The sequence below is a fragment of the Atheta coriaria genome, unplaced genomic scaffold (assembly GCF_025399875.1).
Source record: "Atheta coriaria isolate IRGN ID8LTWV9N9 unplaced genomic scaffold, Caltech_Dcor_3.1 hic_scaffold_4_pilon, whole genome shotgun sequence".
Taxonomy (NCBI): domain Eukaryota; kingdom Metazoa; phylum Arthropoda; class Insecta; order Coleoptera; family Staphylinidae; genus Dalotia; species Dalotia coriaria.
In genome coordinates this window covers 3,270,163-3,287,422 of record NW_027045446.1, presented here as the reverse complement: position 1 = coordinate 3,287,422, position 17,260 = coordinate 3,270,163, and the positions used below count along the sequence as shown (strand labels likewise).

General features: G+C 38.2%; 6 protein-coding genes across 7 annotated transcripts; 5 read left to right on the top strand and 1 right to left on the bottom strand.

The window, feature by feature from the left end:
• Positions 1-3,540: 3,540 nt before the first annotated feature.
• Positions 3,541-5,599, bottom strand: AsnRS (asparagine--tRNA ligase). Its single transcript, XM_065301553.1, has 4 exons — positions 5,438-5,599; positions 5,024-5,368; positions 4,738-4,958; positions 3,541-4,678 (listed from the first exon to the last, which is right to left on the bottom strand). The coding sequence occupies exons 1-4, from the start codon at positions 5,454-5,456 to the stop codon at positions 3,611-3,613; spliced, it is 1,653 nt and encodes a 550-aa protein (XP_065157625.1). The 5' UTR covers positions 5,457-5,599; the 3' UTR covers positions 3,541-3,610.
• A 2,365-nt stretch (positions 5,600-7,964) lies between these two features.
• LOC135791225 (nose resistant to fluoxetine protein 6-like) lies at positions 7,965-11,864 on the top strand. The gene is given in 9 exon segments (XM_065301551.1): positions 7,965-8,547; positions 8,688-8,869; positions 8,964-9,133; positions 9,968-10,146; positions 10,209-10,445; positions 10,448-10,472; positions 10,524-11,250; positions 11,321-11,536; positions 11,594-11,864. Coding segments are annotated over 9 exon segments (2,184 nt in total). The 5' UTR covers positions 7,965-8,225; the 3' UTR covers positions 11,720-11,864.
• A 141-nt stretch (positions 11,865-12,005) lies between these two features.
• LOC135791228 (3-oxoacyl-[acyl-carrier-protein] reductase FabG-like) lies at positions 12,006-12,860 on the top strand. Its single transcript, XM_065301556.1, has one exon. It carries the CDS (start codon positions 12,012-12,014, stop codon positions 12,831-12,833), a length of 822 nt encoding a protein of 273 aa, XP_065157628.1. The 5' UTR covers positions 12,006-12,011; the 3' UTR covers positions 12,834-12,860.
• Positions 12,861-13,040: 180 nt separating this feature from the next.
• Positions 13,041-14,049, top strand: LOC135791229 (meso-2,3-butanediol dehydrogenase-like). Its single transcript, XM_065301557.1, has one exon. The coding sequence runs from the start codon at positions 13,211-13,213 to the stop codon at positions 13,982-13,984; it is 774 nt and encodes a 257-aa protein (XP_065157629.1). The 5' UTR covers positions 13,041-13,210; the 3' UTR covers positions 13,985-14,049.
• A 79-nt stretch (positions 14,050-14,128) lies between these two features.
• Positions 14,129-15,062, top strand: LOC135791230 (3-oxoacyl-[acyl-carrier-protein] reductase FabG-like). The gene has a single exon (XM_065301558.1). The coding sequence runs from the start codon at positions 14,222-14,224 to the stop codon at positions 14,990-14,992; it is 771 nt and encodes a 256-aa protein (XP_065157630.1). The 5' UTR covers positions 14,129-14,221; the 3' UTR covers positions 14,993-15,062.
• Positions 15,063-15,281: 219 nt separating this feature from the next.
• LOC135791227 (methionine aminopeptidase 1) lies at positions 15,282-17,042 on the top strand. Of its 2 annotated transcripts, none has more exons than XM_065301554.1 (5): positions 15,282-15,565; positions 15,711-15,938; positions 15,992-16,176; positions 16,232-16,565; positions 16,627-17,042. In XM_065301554.1, the coding sequence occupies exons 1-5, from the start codon at positions 15,406-15,408 to the stop codon at positions 16,857-16,859; spliced, it is 1,140 nt and encodes a 379-aa protein (XP_065157626.1). In that variant the 5' UTR covers positions 15,282-15,405; the 3' UTR covers positions 16,860-17,042. The 2 variants fall into 2 exon arrangements, with proteins under 2 accessions (XP_065157626.1, XP_065157627.1); XM_065301555.1 differs by having other exon boundaries at positions 15,561-15,658.
• Positions 17,043-17,260: the final 218 nt, after the last annotated feature.

Sequence of the window (17,260 nt, the reverse complement as noted above, 5' to 3'; positions counted from 1 at the left end):
TTATCGTATTTGTTTGCTAAAAGGCTTATATGTATTCAAGAGAGAAATGATTATTTTTTAATGTTAAAGTTTTAACAGTAATAAAGAATTAAATTTCACATTTAGAAAAATTATTATATATTTTAGGATTGTTCCCGCTCGAATTTTGGAGGCGGCAATTACTAAAAAACACTACTATAGTGCACTACTGTCAACCGGTCCCGAAATATGACCCGATTTCCACGATAAAACATAAAAAATATTTTAAAATGCCACAGTTTGACGGCGATTGTAGGTGTTCCTGACTGAATTCCGAGAGGAGTAAAGGCGTACCATAGAGAAACACTCTTCTTCTACAAGAATATAAAAAAATCATCCTAATAGTGCAAACCGTTCCCGAGATATAACCCGATTTCCACGACGAAACATAAAAATATTAAAAATTGTCAAAGTTTGAGTGCGATTTAGAGGATGATTTAGGGAGGCGGCGGCGGTATATATGAACTTAAATAGAAAGTTATTCGATGGCCGACGGTGGACGGCAAGTCACACGCGCACATATACAAGAACTCTTCAGAAACACACTAAAGAACACACGATGTAGAAATATTCTAATCACAATGTATCATATATTATATTGCAAATACTCTTGTTATGATCAAATGCCAGCGGTGTGCGATTGTATTAAGAAATATAATTTGCAGAATTAAACAAAATTCACAAGCAACGCGGCGAGCTGAAGCGCAGCACACGAACGAACCGATGATAAAAAGAGACTGACCTGTTGTCATAGAAGACTATCCACGTGCGCGCGCAAACCCACAAAGTCAATCTATAAACCCGTGGTATTGAACAAAATACTAAAATTTAAACTGGAATATAATAATAATTTGGAACGATACCATTGTATTTATGTCGTAACACACAGTGGCGGATTACGGCCTAGGCGCACTAGGCGCGCGCCTAGGGCCCCGGCTGCTTGGGGGGCCCCGGCTGCCTGAGGGGCCCCTGGCACTTATATGTCCCATATAGACATAGTAATTCCACAAATACTTCATCAGTTGGTTTTGACCTCAGCCTTTATGAATAGCGTATTGGTTTTCACTTGGCGCCCAAAACGGCATTTCACACGTGTTCGCAAAGCAACCGTCACGGATATATAGCTGACCTAAAACTTTTTATCTCCGATTTTATTTCTTTATGGCAAACTGTTTAAAATAAAATTTGGATGTTTTCTGCCACGAATTTTTGTGACCTTTTCTTGAATATTGCGTTAGAAAGTTGTAGCTATAATGCGAGTAGTATATTGCCAATTTTTTAAATTTCGAACATCTGTGGAGGAGATGAGTTGAGGAATATTCCATTGAGGTTGTAAAATAGCGGGTAACTCTCTTTTTTTGAATATTAATTATTTCGTCTTTCTATCATTTTTTCACATCTGCGGAACACGTTGTACCGACGTTTATCCTCCTACAATTTTTATCTAGATTTTTGGGGTGGTAGTTGGATTAAAAAAAAAACAGAGAGTGGTCAGTGAGTCGTTAGAAGAAATTGTACTTAGAAAGTTACATGACTATGGCTTAGATATCACAAACTGTAGGGGCCAATCTTATGATAACGCTGCTAACATGTCTGGCAAGTACAGTGGATTACAGGCACGCATAAAACAACATTCCAAATCAGCTGCATTCATACCATGTGGAAGTCATTCTTTAAATTTGGCTGGGCATACTGCAGCGGAATCTTGTTCTGGAGCATTACAGTATTTTATGTTTTTGCAAAATATATAACTTTCTTTGCTGCATCTACAAGACGGTGGAATATTTTAACTGAATGCATGAAGGATAAGAATTCTAAAAGTATCAAGAGAATAATTGATACACGATGGTCCGCAAGAGCTGACGCTGTTTTAGCCCTAAGACTCAATTATCAATGAAAAAAAATGAAAAACCAATTTCAAAATTAGAAGCAAAAAAATTATCAAAAGAGTTCGATCAATTTGAGACGGCATTGTTAACAATTTTCTGGAACAAACTCCTACAGAGAATCGAAATTACCAGCAAATACTTACAGGAACCAAAGTAAATATTCTTAATAGTGTTAGTTTATTAAAATCATTAAACGAATTTATAACAGAGGTCAGAAATAATTTCGAAACTGTTGAAGAGGAGGCTAAATGAGACAAAGAAAACGCAAATATGATGAAACGAACAAAAATGATACAGCATTTTCGTCAAGAAATTTTTTTATTATCAACATTTTTTATATTGTATGTGATGTATTAACATCAGAAATTACTCGAAGGGGCGATGTCTATATCAATGTTCTTAACGATTTTAAAATTTTCTTTGATTTAAAATTAAGCCGTGATGAGACTAATAATTGTGTAGAGCGATTATTGTCTAAGTATGAAAAAGATATTGAGCCAGAATATTTCACTGATGAGTTAACTCATTTTCTAAAATACATACAAGAAGAAAATATTAGAGATCCACATGAAATGTATGCAACATTAAGCAATGGCCTAAAATCACAAACGAATGTTGAAGTAGACTTTGCGGCGCCCGTACGCTAAAACTATTAATTTTACTGGACTAATAACCGTTTTTGAAAATTTTCGGATTTAGGGGCCCCAAACTTGATTTGCGCCTAGGGCCCCACTGAAGCATAATCCGCCACTGGTAACACATGTTGGAAAAAATGAATTTACAATAATCAAACTACATTCCTACTCCACAAAGAAGTCTTTGCATTATTCTACTCAAATCTTCGGTTGTGATTATGTAGCAAACTAAAAGCGATAGAGATGAACGGATTGATGATTGATAATCTTCGTTAAATTATTTATAAGATGACTTTGCAAATCGCTATAATTTCTATAATATTAATTACCTGGTTGCACATTAGCCCGAGAACTTCTGCTGAATGCAAAACTGATTTGAACAAGTCCATCCGACGGCAAAGCACTCACGCCCAAATCCGTGACTTAACACTGAAAACACAATAAATTCACTTTTTAGAAAAGTTCCACACGCGATTAATCATAAGCAAAACGCCGGACACATCTATTAACAGAGATTTTGGCAAAGATTAATTAAACACAACGTAGTTTTCCGTATTTATCTAACAACACGACACGCCGCAAGAAATACAAAAGTAATGCATGCGCGACCTTCAATCGATGCACTATTTTTAGTAAACAAAGTGTATTCATGCGCCCTCTATGAATTCTTTGCAATACCTCGCAAGAATATAAAGTGTTTCGTAAAGTGTCGCGTGAATATGTATCTGTTAAAATCTTTGTCTAAGTCAGTGAGTGTACAGAAAGTAAATGGTGGGGCACCCGTGTCTGTGTGTCACTCGTTCAGGAATGGTGTGCATGTACCACACGATCTAAATTAATAGCATTTTTATTTAAAAATGTAATAAACCAAAACTAGATGACGCTAGAGTGTCTTCCTTATATGAGACTAAACACGAAATAATAGCATTATACATTTTTGTGAAACTCCTCGACAAATGAACATAACATACAAATTGTAAGAACCAAAAATCAAGACGGAAAATGCAGCTTATTTTATTCAAAATTAAAAGTTGTATTCAATATTTTTTCTCAAAATTACCTCAATATTTAGGGTTTGCAATGGTTCAAGTACCTTGGATACAAGCAAACTTCGCGAATATGATAGCGGTTCAATAACCAGCAAATAAAACGCTCCAAACCAAGCCCATACCCGCCATGCGGACACGATCCGTATTTTCGTTGATCAGTGTACCAGCAGTACGGTGACGGGTCAATACCTTCCCTTTTATAACCTTCCAGAAGCTCATCCAGCTGCCAGATCCTCATGGAACCACCAACAATTTCGCCCACGTTCGGTAAGAGAACATCAACACTTTCAGTAAGACGATTATCTTCCGGACATCTAGGCATATAGAATGACTTGATTTCAGCCGGGAAACGACATAACATTATCGGCTTTCCGATTTTATCAGTCATCATACGCTCGGGCATTTCTGGAATATCCTCACCAAATTCGTAGAATGAACCATCTTCTTTGGTAATGTTGTTTTCTTTAAGGTACACCAATGCGTCGGTGTAGTTCATTCGCAAGAAGGGCCTCTCGGGTGGCTTGAAGTCCGGGTTCAATTCGTACACGATTGAACCAAGAGGCGACTTGAGCACGCGGTCGACCACATCGCAGATGAGATCTTCCAGGCGATTGAGGAGGTCTTCGAAGTCAATAAACGGACACTCGGCTTCCACATGGGTATACTCAGCTAAATGACGTCTGGTACGACTCTGCTCAGCGCGGAAACTCTCAGCGATACAGAAAACGTCTCCCATAGAAGCTAGGCATGTCTCCAAGTACAACTGTGACGACTGAGTCAAGTAAGCCTCTTCGCCGAAGTAGTCCATCTTAAATAGCGTTGAGCCGCCTTCACACTGAGTCTGCACAATTGATGGTGGAGTAACCTCGCAGTAACCACGCGCCAAATAATGATCACGGAATGTTTGCATCAACAATGAGCGCATACGCAATACCTTAGATGTGTTTTCACCTCGAATCATAATATGGCGGTTTTCAGCTTGAACTTCAGGAAGCGCATCTTCGTTGAGAATGGTATCAGCTCCTCCGGGAGGAGCTGAGCCAATCAGTTCCCAGTAATCAACTTGTAATTCATGACCACCAGGAGCCTATATTAAATCAACTTAAAATTAAGTTCCTGCTCATCAACTTCATCCAAAATACTTACACTTTTACCTTCTGGCACAGCCTTCAGAACACCATACAGCAAAACTGAAGATTCTGTAGATAGTACAACAGCATTGTATGTATGACACAGTGTATCATTAAGAACACATTGAAGAAAAGCAGTGCCATCTCTCAATGTTATAAACATCAAGTTTTTTCCTTGCCGACGTAGACGATGCACCCACCCATAGATTTTAATGCGCTGGTCGCGATATTTTGCACCTGCCAACAATTCATATACAATATTATTACCCAAACTTTAATAACAAAAATAAATCTGAAACCACCTTCAAAAATTCTGATTCTGGTGGCTGCAGGTAGACTAGGATCTTCCTTGATGACAATCTTCTTTGCTTCTTCCAAGTTTTGCTTCCTTTTCTCCTCATCATCTTCTACCTTTTTCTGCTTGTTTTCTGATTTGTAGTTCTCTCGAGCCCAAATTTTGGTAATCTTCTTTAACTGAGACTTGGCTGCAACATCATACTTCACACCCTCTTCTTTACCATCTACATATATGATTGGAAATGGCTCCTTGCCGGCTTTTCGCATAGCCTGCAGAATGGTTTTGAATGGTTTATCCTCTGTTCCTGCTCCATTTTCATCAGAACCATTCTTTTCTGATGTGTATAACGCTGTAATATACAATTAATAAACGTAAAATATAAAATAAAACATTTTATTTAAGTTTAAAAGTAACATACGCTCAGCGTCTCCTGACATGTTGATGTTTTTCACGTTAATCTAGTCGCGTATTGAATCTGATGCAATATTGTTCCAAGTTGAACACGCTACAATTCGGCGAACACCGCATTGACAGAACCTGAAACTGTGTGGCTCGGCGCTGCGGGAATTCCTGATGATACATACATACGTAGACGGCGCTGCCAACTGTAAAGAAGGGAATTTTTAGTTATGCAGTTGGGTAAAGTGCTGTAAATATTTTCTTAAACTACAATGCTTATAACATTTAAATTTTAATGCAGGAAGATTCTTCAAAAACAGTTTCATTACCAAATAGCTTCCAAACAACTTAAATACTTATGAAATTCGTATATAACTTTGTAGTAATTCATCAGATGTTTAATTGTTTATAAATTACCACGCTTATATTCATAACTTCTTAATATATTATGGCTTATTATTACAATTGCATAACAATCAGAACCAGTATACTCGAACGGTTCAATGATGATTGCATCATGCAGATTGTATTATAATAAAATAGTTCCTTCATTTCACACTCATATCATCCTATTTCTTTCTCTGATATACCTCAATGAAAAATTATATACCGAACATCAACATGTAAAGATTTTTATATAAGCTGTTAAACTATTGATGCACGCATGACAAACATACAGCCTAGCTTTCAATTATGTGGTTTGAATTGACGATAAGTCACTTGGACACTGCAAGTCGAATTACATCTAAGTTGTTACATGAACGTTGTTTGCAGTTTGTCTCATTGCATTTTCTGCATCGACATGCACTCTGCGAGTGTGTGCATTTGTGCATTGAGGTAAAGAGTAAAAAAGTGCGACTAGTTAGGGAGAGAAAGTTGTCGGCGCGAACGAGCGCGCTCAGTACTCGGTATAGAAGCTGGAATAGTAAATAAATTTTCTTATTAAATGCTCATGTAGCTTATGTACATGAACATATAGTGTAGAACAATTACGAAATTACTCATAAAACTTTAAAATCATTACAGAAGGAAAAATATCAATTTGTGTTAGTATCGCTTTCTTTCACAAAAGTGCCATCGTTTATTTTGTTCACAAAAAGTTTATGAACCGGTAATTAGTTAAGTAGCACCGTGGAGAAGATAGTTTACATGTTTCGTAATATTTAATTAAATTTGCTTCAATAAATCTGTAATAATGCAAAGCTTTTTTTTATTGTTTGCCGAAGATCCTGAGACGAGCGTTTAGGATGCTCTATGAACTTATGTAAGATGACAAATTTATTCTATGTGAGCAATAATCACTTTCTATTTGTTTTCGCGACCATTGTAATTCTTATTTTAGGTTTTAATTGTTTTATTTGCATTTCTATTTGGGAATTGTGGTAATTTGATAAAGTTAACAAAAGAAAACCAATCAAATTCAAACCTGTATCTATCAATTTATGTTATTGCAGTAATTACTTTGCGCTCTCTGTTTTGACTTGCTCGACCTGATTGCGTTTGCGTTGCACTTGCAATTCTATTTTATTTGCATTAAGATTATGTCTTAACCCAACATGACTTGTCATTATTTAGCATTTAATTTGATTGTAGACTAACACGAGCCTTATGCGTTCAAGTACTGCTGACCTAAAAGGTAAATTGTCTTGCACAATGCAAATAATGATCGTTACTTACATTTAATTGTTTAAAAATACTATATTATAATTTTAAGTTGCATATATTCCAACAAAATGAAAAATATGCATAAAATTTGGATGAATGGAAAGTTTAATACGTAAATGCCATAAACGCCAATGGATCAAAGTAGGAAAATAGTATTACATGGTTTTAATTCTCTTTGGTGCATTACGCAAAGATTGAATCTATAGTCAAAGCACAGACTTTTCTCGTGACAAGAAAATATTACTTAATAATTAAAAAAAAAATCTTACACAGATTTTTTTCAGTATTTTATTAAGTGTTAATTATTACTTTGATCATATGTAATAATTACGCTGTTATTTCTTTTTCTGCGTAAGGTAACCGTGACTATATACTATTAATCAGGTAATAATGTAGTAAAGAGTTGCATTGAGCGCACTTTGATGTTTCTCGGTGTGACTGACCAGGTCAACGCAATAATACGAGTACACCAACAAACCCACAAGAAAAACGCAAGTGTTAAGTAAATCACAAACAGGAAACTATTACGCTTTCTGTCACCAAAGTAATTTTTGTTGAAGCACTTATATGCCATGCAAATATTTGAACAATTTGTACGAGTAATGTGGAACATTTTCCCAACTTGTATAACATTTGTTAGCCATTAGAGCATTTACATGTTCGCGTGAGAAAATGCGAGAGAGAATCGCGAATGAAATGCATCTGGGTGAGTCGAATGCAATCCGCCTGAATTTATCCAGGTCGCTATGGCAAGCGCCAAGAAATCGCCAAGAAATCGAAAGTCGCTGCGATAACTTCGGCGTGGAAATGCGACTGGTTCGAATCCGCGATCAGACTCAACGCGCACTTCCATTGTCGATCCCCAGACGCGCTTGTTCTTATCCTGCTGCACGTAACATTCGATAACTTTTCGGCATAACAATTTCATTTGCGATAGATCGCCGCGCAAAGAAACAGGAAGAATCATTCGCGATCGCGTCTTCGGCGAGTGCAGTCGATTATTATTCAACGATCGCGTATAGCTCACATAAATTGAAGATGGATAAAACATAACTGGAAAAGTTTACAACATTTGTACATTTTTTTTTTCAATTTGTGTATAATTTAATAAAAAAGTTCTAAATCACACAGTGCAATTAAAAATGGCGGCCATTTTAAAATTCTGTGTCTTTTTGTTGAATGTTTATGTGATAAGTGCGACCACGTCAACGACTCCGCGTTTTATATCATACAATTCATCAGATTTGTCGTATTTATCGAATGGAATACAGTTCCCAGCACCGGAAACGCTGGAAACCGTCGCTAAATTGGAGGATAAACTGCCAAACATGCAATGGTTGCGAGAGCTCTATAGTCATCATCATTGGAATTCGCAACTTGGAAGAATCTCCGATGTCAAATGCAAATTCCAAATGGAAAGCTATTTACGAGCGTTGAAAAATGACTCGTCCTGGGCGATCAAAAGTACGTTCATTGTTAATATCAATCTTAGGTGCAAATAATTGTTTCCGGTTTTGCGGATGTAACAATTCTCAATAGATTTTTTAAAGCTATAACTTAATTGAATGCACGGTAATTGAATTAACGCGTTTGTTGTTCGGCAGTGTACGATGCTTCTGGTCGTTACACAACGAACTTCTTCTACGGCAACGACTTCTGGCTGGGATCTCACTCCTTATGTGTCGAGCTCGCCAATCCAGAGACGAACCGCGTGACGCCGCCGTTTCCGGTTCATTTCTACGCCGTCAAGATTCGCATTAATATCAACGGTGATTACACGCCAGTCGTAAGTGTGACTAATTTGATTACATTTACGAGTACAACATCGACACAGAGCTCAAAAACCAACTGAAACTGAATGTTGATTATGAAATTTGTAGACTCGGCAGATCATAATCGGACAATGCCTGCCTGCGGCGTGCAGCCCAGCAGATTTAAAATCTGTCCTGCTGCAAGAAAAGTCTCAAGCGGAATCCTTGGTCGTCGTCGATGTGCGCCCAGTTCCCGGAAGCTATCGCCTCATGGACGACAAGAAGTTTCACATTGTCGGGTGTGTAGACACCTTAGTTATTCGATTACACAAGCTGTTGTTTTGATCCAACATTATCTAAAATTTGCAGCGCGTGTGCTGCGCCTGGATTGCATTGCATTGCGCAAGATAGAAATAATTAAAAATCGACATTCGTATAGTGCGTTTGAATGAATGCTGCATGTGCGCGCTCGGTACTTTCCAATTCGAAAATGCAAAATCCAATGAAAGTTTCCGCGGCGTATCTTTCGTGTGTTTCTGCGATTTTTGCGCAATCGGTGCGATTTCTTCGTTTTGATCGGACCGCGCGCGCATTCCACAATTATCGCAATTAGACGTCGCGAAATCTGCACGTGCAATACTGCCAAGTTCCTCGAGCTTCCTCACGATAGTTTATGTAATAGCCAATGCGTGTTAGATGCATACTGCATCTGACCCGAATTCAACGGAAAGTGTATTACTTTTCCTTTCTTGCCAACGAGATAACTCACGTGTTCTATCAGAATCACAAAGTCAAATTGGCGTAAAAAACGACCAAGTTGCTCTATTATGCAATTGTTTTGCAAAAGTTTTCAGAAAATTATCACCGTCACGAATTGCGACATTTTCGTATGCATTTCATATATGGGCATTTATTATTATTATTTTAATCGTTAGTCGTTGCAAATTGCGAAAATTAGTCATAATAGCAATAGGCCAGTTGAAAGATTGTCCTAGATCCTCAACACTTAACCACAGTATAATATAGCTATAGTTATTATTGTGTTTGGCTAATATCTATTATTTGTTGCTCAACTTGTAATTAATAATTGAAAAGAAGTTAACGATCGCTTTTTGTCTTCGTCTGTATTTCAGAGGTGTAACGGTTGCAATTTTCATATTAATTCTAATTGCAACCGTTGTGGAACTCTACTTGAAACGCACGCACGAGCACACGAAGGTGCAGCCAGATTTGGAAATTTCACGTAATAATAATAACGCGTCTAACGAGGAGCTGAAGAAGAAGCAATTAGCACAACATAAACAATTCAATGGTGCGCGTCGTCAATTCATCAAGTGCATATTGCAACATAACAGCTAATTATTGTAATTTCAGCAAAACCATTGTCGTTTTTGTTATCCTTCGCTGCTTACACAAATGGGCAAAAAATTCTAGCGGTGGATCGTTTACCCAAGGACTCAATACGATGCATTCATGGACTCAGATTTTTTTCCATCACGTGGATTATTCTAGTGCACACTTATCTGGAAGTGTTTTCAATTGCAGACAACAAAACAATGCGAACTATCACAGAAAGATCGTTTGCGTATCAAACAATTTCAAATGCAACTTTTCAGTTGACACATTTTTCTTTATCAGGTCAGTTTAACCAAAATAATTTGTTTTTATTTAACTTTGGTTTCCTTTCAGTGGTCTCTTGGTTACCATAACATATTTCCGAAGTGCAGCTAAATCTAAAGCGAAGGAAAGCCGTGAAAAAATAAAAAATCCTCTTCAGATCGCCCAAATCTCAACATCAAAGTTTCTGATGATGATTGTCTACAGATGGCTGCGTCTGACACCAGCTTATCTATTCGTTATAGGCGTGAATGAACTAATCGCCAGATACACACAGAATCACAGTGTATTCTCCCCAGCGATGATTGATCACATCACTTGTGATCTCTTCTGGTGGCGCAATGCGCTCTACATCAATAATTTCTATCCCCAGCATGAATTCTGTATGTTATGGTCGTGGTACATCGCCAACGACACCCAATTCTACGTCCTAGCCACAATATTTTTAATAATCGCCGTGCGCAATAATAGATGCCTCAAAGCGGTCGGCATAGCCATGTTTGCGTTTATCTTCACTTCATGGGTGACAACGTTCATCATCTCAATGAAGTATAATTATGTAGCGAGAGTAGAGGAGCCTTTTGCGTTATTTGATCAGTTGTACGACAAGCCATGGTTGCGGATAGGACCGTACTTGATCGGAATGGCCACAGGGTGGTTCATGTTTCAACGACAGGAGAAAATTAAGTTACCCGGATGGGCTATACTCATCGGATGGACGTTGAGTTTGAGTTGCCTTGCAAGCGTTGTGTATGGTATAGGAAGGACTGGTTTGGTCGTGCCTACTTCAGCCTTCTACGTAAATTATTTATGAATTATAATTTTTAAAAGGACTTTTACTAAAATTGTATTAATTTGTACTGCTTCAGGCAACATTCAGCCATACCGGTTGGGGTCTATCACTTTCGTGGATCGTAATCGCATGCTGCCATGGATTTGGAGGTCCTGTGGATACTCTCCTGTCGTTTAGGGGTTTCCTTCCGCTGAGTAGACTTGCATACTGTGCGTATTTGATCCATCCTGTGATTATGGTTTACACCAGTTTGCTGATGGACGGAAACATTCATCTCTTCCAATTAAATGTGGTAAGTATCAATTTGTTTAATTTAATTTTCTCTTTAATTATTATGTTTTAATTGCAGTTAGTGTTATTTATGGGTAACAGCGTAGTGTCTTTTATGGTAGCCTTTTTGATTTCAATGTTTTTCGAGGCGCCCGTCGTCAGATTGCTCAAAATCATCTTTGCTTCCGGCTCCAAGGATGATTAAACTTGTTAGAAATTTGTTGATGCTGTAGATTGCGTAGCTGTAGTCGCGCGTGGTTTTAATAATTCGGTAAATATAAGTTGTAAAATAATTATCTATCCGTTGGTAGATCACCAGCAGAAATTTTATATTGTACTATAAAATTAATAAATTTATAATTAATAGAAAGTTTGTTTGTTTTCTCCAGTGAACTTTGTCCACTTGATGATTCCTGCTTTCATTTTATTTTGGCTCAATGTTTATGAAATTCCAATTATGTAACTATAATTCCAATAAATGTATCAGCAAAAGTTCAATGTTATCAGTTCGCTTTAATAGCTCAAGTCAGTTGGTTCAAGATCAAAACATGGATTTCTCCGAAAAAGTCGTTCTAATAACCGGCGCAACATCTGGTATTGGTGCAGAAACAGCAAAACACTTTGCTAAACATAATGCCAAGTTGGCACTTACTGGGAGAAACCCACAAGGCCTGGAAGATGTTTTCCAAGCATGTAAAGCCAACGGAAGTCCTGATGTCATTCTTATGCGTGGTGATGTAACAAACAAAGCGTTTGTAAACTCGATTATCTCCGAAACTATTAAACACTTTGGGAAACTTGATGTTCTGGTTAACAACGCTGGAATCTTAGAAATAGGAAGCATCGAGACTACGAATATGGATCAATTCGATCGAATGATGAACGTTAATGTTCGTTCGGTGTACCATCTCACACACCTGGCTGTACCACATCTGATCAAAACGCAAGGAGCAATTGTAAATGTTTCAAGTCTTGTTGGGTTGAGAGCTTTCCCTGGTGTGTTGTCCTATTGTATGAACAAGGCAGCTATTGATCAGTTCACGAGATGTGTAGCTTTGGAGCTTGCTTCAAAGAATGTGAGAGTTAATGCGGTAAACCCAGGAGTCATTGTTAGTAACCTTCACAAACGTGCGGGTATTGATGGAAAGGACTATGAAGCTTTGTTGGAAAGAAGCAAGGGTAATCATCCTTTAGGTAGGCCAGGAACTGTCGATGAGGTGGCGAAAAGTATATTGTTTTTGGCAAGTGAACAATCGTCGTTCATCACTGCAGCAACATTGCCTATAGATGGTGGTAAACAAGCAGCATGTCCACGATAAATAATAAAATAATTCTGAATCACTGAATGTTCATAATTTTTTTTATCAATAACCTTTTGATTTATGATTGACTAAACCATATGGCCTATGATTGACAAAGCCAATTATTGTTTCTTAGGTTATTCAATTTAGGTTAGGTAGGGTCACGAAAAATGTTGAGATAGGAAAGGAATATATTTGCGCTAAATTTGTAAACAAATATGTTAATTTCCCAAAAACTCCACTTAGAGCTTAGATCCAAACGCCAATTAAATATTGCGTTGTCTGCGTTGCCAGCTGTAGTTCACGTGACTGAATAACACTGCTGGCAGCAGTTCCAACCTGTTCGATTTCTAACCTTCCAATATACGTAGTGTTACCGAGTATACCAACCAAATATGGATTTTAAGAATAAAGTCGTGGTTGTCACCGGTGCTAGCTCCGGCATCGGAGCTGAAACAGCTCGACAATTTGCCACCCTCTCCGCGAACCTTGTACTTACCGGACGAAACGAAGAAAATCTCAAATCACTCGCCGCCGATTGCCTCAAAGCAAACAAAGATTCCATTCCGCTTGTGCTCGTTGGTGACTTGTGTGATGAACAATTCGTAGCAGGAATTATTGATGAAACAATTAAGAAATTCAATAAAATCGATGTCCTGGTCAACAATGCCGGCGTCCTGGAGAATGGCAGCATTGAAACAACCTCCTTGGATCAGCTGGATAGGGTGATGAATGTTAATGTGAGAGCAGTGTATCAACTCACAAATCTAGCTGTTCCTCATTTGATTAAATCCAAAGGAAACATTGTGAATGTCTCCAGTGTAGTGGGCTTGAGAGCATTCCCAAATGTTCTTGCTTACTGCATGTCAAAAGCAGCACTTGATCAGTTCACAAGATGCATTGCCTTGGAATTAGCTAGCAAAGGAGTGAGAGTGAATTCTGTGAATCCTGGAGTGGTGGTCACCAATCTTCATAAGAGAGCAGGGATGGATAATCAGCAATATGATGAATTTGTTGAGAGGTGTAAGACTACACAACCTTTGGGGAGAGCAGGAAATGTAGAGGAAGTTGCAAAAAGTATTTTGTTCCTTGCCAGTGATAATGCGTCGTTCATAACCGCAGCGACGCTTCCTGTTGATGGTGGAAAACATGCGCTTTGTCCTAGATAAATACATATCATGTTAATCATTATGTGCTGCTGTTTAAAACTTGAAATAAATATTTTGAACAAAAATGATGAGCGGTTTTTAAATCCTGCAGCATTGAATTGGCGCATGCGCTCATGCTAAACAGCTGATAAAAGTTACTAAGCCTAACTTGTTTTTGACTTGCAGTGATTCGTTTCACTCCTGCTGTTCGTGTTCAACTTGATCTGTGTTACGTAACTTTAAAATAGTTTAGCAAACATGAACTTCGCCGGTAAAGTTGTGCTTATAACAGGTGCCAGTTCCGGCATTGGTGCTGCTGCAGCAAAACAATTCGCTAAACTCGGCGCAAGTCTCGCTCTCACCGGTCGCAACCTCGATAATCTTAACAAAGTTTCCTCAGAATGTGAATCCGCCGGCGCTCCCAAACCCTACGTGGTCACTGGTGAACTTACAAAAGAAACCGATGTCAAGAACATCATGGACTCCATCATCAAACACTATGGTAAACTCGATGTGCTGGTTAATAACGCCGGTGTTCTTGAAACCGGCTCGATAGAGAACACAAATTTGGAGCAATATGATCGAATGATGAACGTTAACGTCAGATGCATTTATCAAATGACTCATTTGGCCGTTCCGCATTTAATTAAGACACAAGGCAGTGTCGTAAACGTTTCGAGCGTGAATGGAATCCGCGCTTTTCCCGGCGTTTTAGCCTACTGCATGTCAAAGGCTGCAGTAGATCAATTTACCAGGTGTGTCGCACTTGAACTTGCCACGAAAAACGTAAGAGTCAACTCGGTTAATCCAGGAGTGACTGTTACAAATCTACACACAAGGGGTGGTATGAATGAAGAGCAATATAAAGCTTTTCTGCAGAGAACCAAGGAAACACATGCAATGGGCAGGCCTGGACAGGCTGATGAAGTTGCTAACACTATTGTCTTTTTGGCAAGCAGTGATTCAAGCTTTATTACTGGTGCTTCCATTCCAGTTGATGGAGGAAGGCATGCTATGTGCCCAAGATAATTCTTTGCATTGTATTGCGAATATGTCATATTTTTGTTACATTAATCAATAAAACTTGCCTTAAAACATACCTTTTTGTTGAATGAGGAATACACTGCACCAATAATGGCGTCTTTTGGTCGTTTTATTGCGGAAATTCGTTGGAAATGATCAACCGCCACAAAAAAAGTGATGAAATGCGCTTTTCGTGTGGTTGGCTATTCTGTTGAATTTAAAACTAGTAACTTTTTGCTAGGTTTATGTTTATTTTTTGTATGTTGGCTACACTGCCGCAGCAGGAATAGCAGCACCCCCACTAACTCTACCTCTTCTTACATTCCACAAATACATTTACCGTTCGCTCAGCGCGACGCCCGTTATATCCATCCGACTTGATCCGGCTGACTGAAACTGTATGCCCTGTTTGGTTAAAGATGGCATCGTTGGGAACATGTGCGACGTCGGACTGCGGCAAAGAGGCCAAACTGCAGTGCCCAACGTGCATGAAACTGGGCATTCAGGGCTCGTTCTTCTGTTCGCAGGAATGCTTCAAGGCAAACTGGCGCACTCACAAAGTCATTCATTCATTAGCTAGTAAGTGATAGGTTTTGTTTGATAACCTAGTAACAATGTCAGTCACAAATACAATTTTTAAATTTATACGCGATTATTTTACTTATTACGCTCGTAATTAATACAATAGAATACTAAATTAACATTTAATAACATTGTCTTTTAGAGGGTGAAGGCATTGATGGGGGCAAAAAGGAAGACGGTGGTTTCAATCCATGGCCATCATTTACATATACTGGAAAGCTTAGACCTTATCCAATGTCTGACAAGCGAACAGTGCCTTCAGGCATCATGAGGCCTGATTATGCTGACCATCCAAGTGGTTATCCTTTATCTGAACAGGCTGTGAAAGGTTCTAGTCAAATTAAGGTGCTTGATGATGAAGAAATTGAAGGTTTGCCTATTCTCAACATTAATAATTCCTCTATTATAAAGAAAACTTTCCAGGAATGAAAGTTGCTTGTAAATTAGGCAGAGAAGTACTGGATGTTGCTGCAAGTGTGTGTGATGTGGGTGTTACAACAGATGAAATTGACAGAGCTGTACATGAAGCTTGTATTGAAAAGGAGTGTTATCCATCTCCTTTAAATTATTACGAATTTCCGAAATCATGTTGTACATCTGTCAATGAAGTAAGTATAAATGAATTAGATATACTTTTGAATAGGTTTATATAAATATTTGAAGGTGATTTGTCATGGAATACCAGATATGAGACCATTGCAAGATGGAGATCTATGCAATGTGGATATTACTGTGTATCACCGTGGTTTTCACGGAGATCTGAATGAGACATTCTTTGTCGGTAACGTCGAACAAAAACACAAAGATCTCGTGCGTGTCACTCATGAGTGTCTGATGAAAGCGATTGATATTGTAAAACCCGGCGAGAAATATCGCGAGATTGGTAATGTCATCCAGAAACACGCACAGGCTCACGGTTATTCAGTTGTGAGGAGTTATTGTGGGCATGGAATTCACAGACTTTTTCACACAGCGCCGAATGTTCCACATTATGCTAGTAAGTAATAAAATATTCGAAAATTTGCAAGTAAATCAAATAATTTGTTATTTTTATGAAGAAAATCGCGCGATTGGTGTAATGAAAGCTGGTCATTCATTTACAATTGAGCCGATGATATCAATGGGCACGTGGAAGGATGAATCTTGGCCGGATAAATGGACGGCGGTTACTGCTGACGGTCAATGGTCAGCGCAGTTTGAACAAACGCTTCTCGTCACCGACCATGGATGTGAGATTCTGACAAAGCGTCGTAACGCAACGGGACTACCTCATTTTATGGATAAGCTTTAAATTTTGAAGGGCCATGAAATAAAGTGAAATCTTTGTTGAAGAGGTGGATTTGTTATGTGTGTAGCTAGGATCTAGGATATTTGTAGTAGGTTTGGTATACATCTTGGATTATTCTGAATCATTTACTACTTTTACCAACCATTTTTGTATGCGGAATAAAAGGCTAAAGAATTTTCAACAAAACCAAGCAAAATGTCTCTTCTTGCAATCCTAACTTATCTTGCGTTTTGTTAAGAGGCATTAAATGAGGTTAGATCAAATGTTCAGTTGCAAATTCCCGCAAAAAAATCCTGCTTTGGTTTTTTTTAGTGGTTTAGCTCAAAAGCAATATTTAAATCATTGTCAAAGACAGTGAATTGCAAACAAATATAACACCACAGACTTCAAAATAAACATTTTGC

Coding starts and splice junctions, on each gene's coding strand:
- AsnRS (XM_065301553.1), bottom strand. Junction 4,959..5,023: donor CAGAATCAGAATTTTTGAAG/GTGGTTTCAGAT, acceptor AATTGTTGGCAG/GTGCAAAATATCGCGACCAG. Junction 4,679..4,737: donor CTGTGCCAGAAGGTAAAAGT/GTAAGTATTTTG, acceptor GATTTAATATAG/GCTCCTGGTGGTCATGAATT.
- LOC135791230 (XM_065301558.1), top strand. CDS start 14,222: ATGAACTTCGCCGGTAAAGTTGTGCTTATAACAGGTGCCAGTTCCGGC.
- LOC135791229 (XM_065301557.1), top strand. CDS start 13,211: ATGGATTTTAAGAATAAAGTCGTGGTTGTCACCGGTGCTAGCTCCGGC.
- LOC135791227 (XM_065301554.1), top strand. CDS start 15,406: ATGGCATCGTTGGGAACATGTGCGACGTCGGACTGCGGCAAAGAGGCC. Junction 15,939..15,991: donor TGATGATGAAGAAATTGAAG/GTTTGCCTATTC, acceptor AAAACTTTCCAG/GAATGAAAGTTGCTTGTAAA. Junction 16,177..16,231: donor GTTGTACATCTGTCAATGAA/GTAAGTATAAAT, acceptor AAATATTTGAAG/GTGATTTGTCATGGAATACC.
- LOC135791228 (XM_065301556.1), top strand. CDS start 12,012: ATGTTATCAGTTCGCTTTAATAGCTCAAGTCAGTTGGTTCAAGATCAA.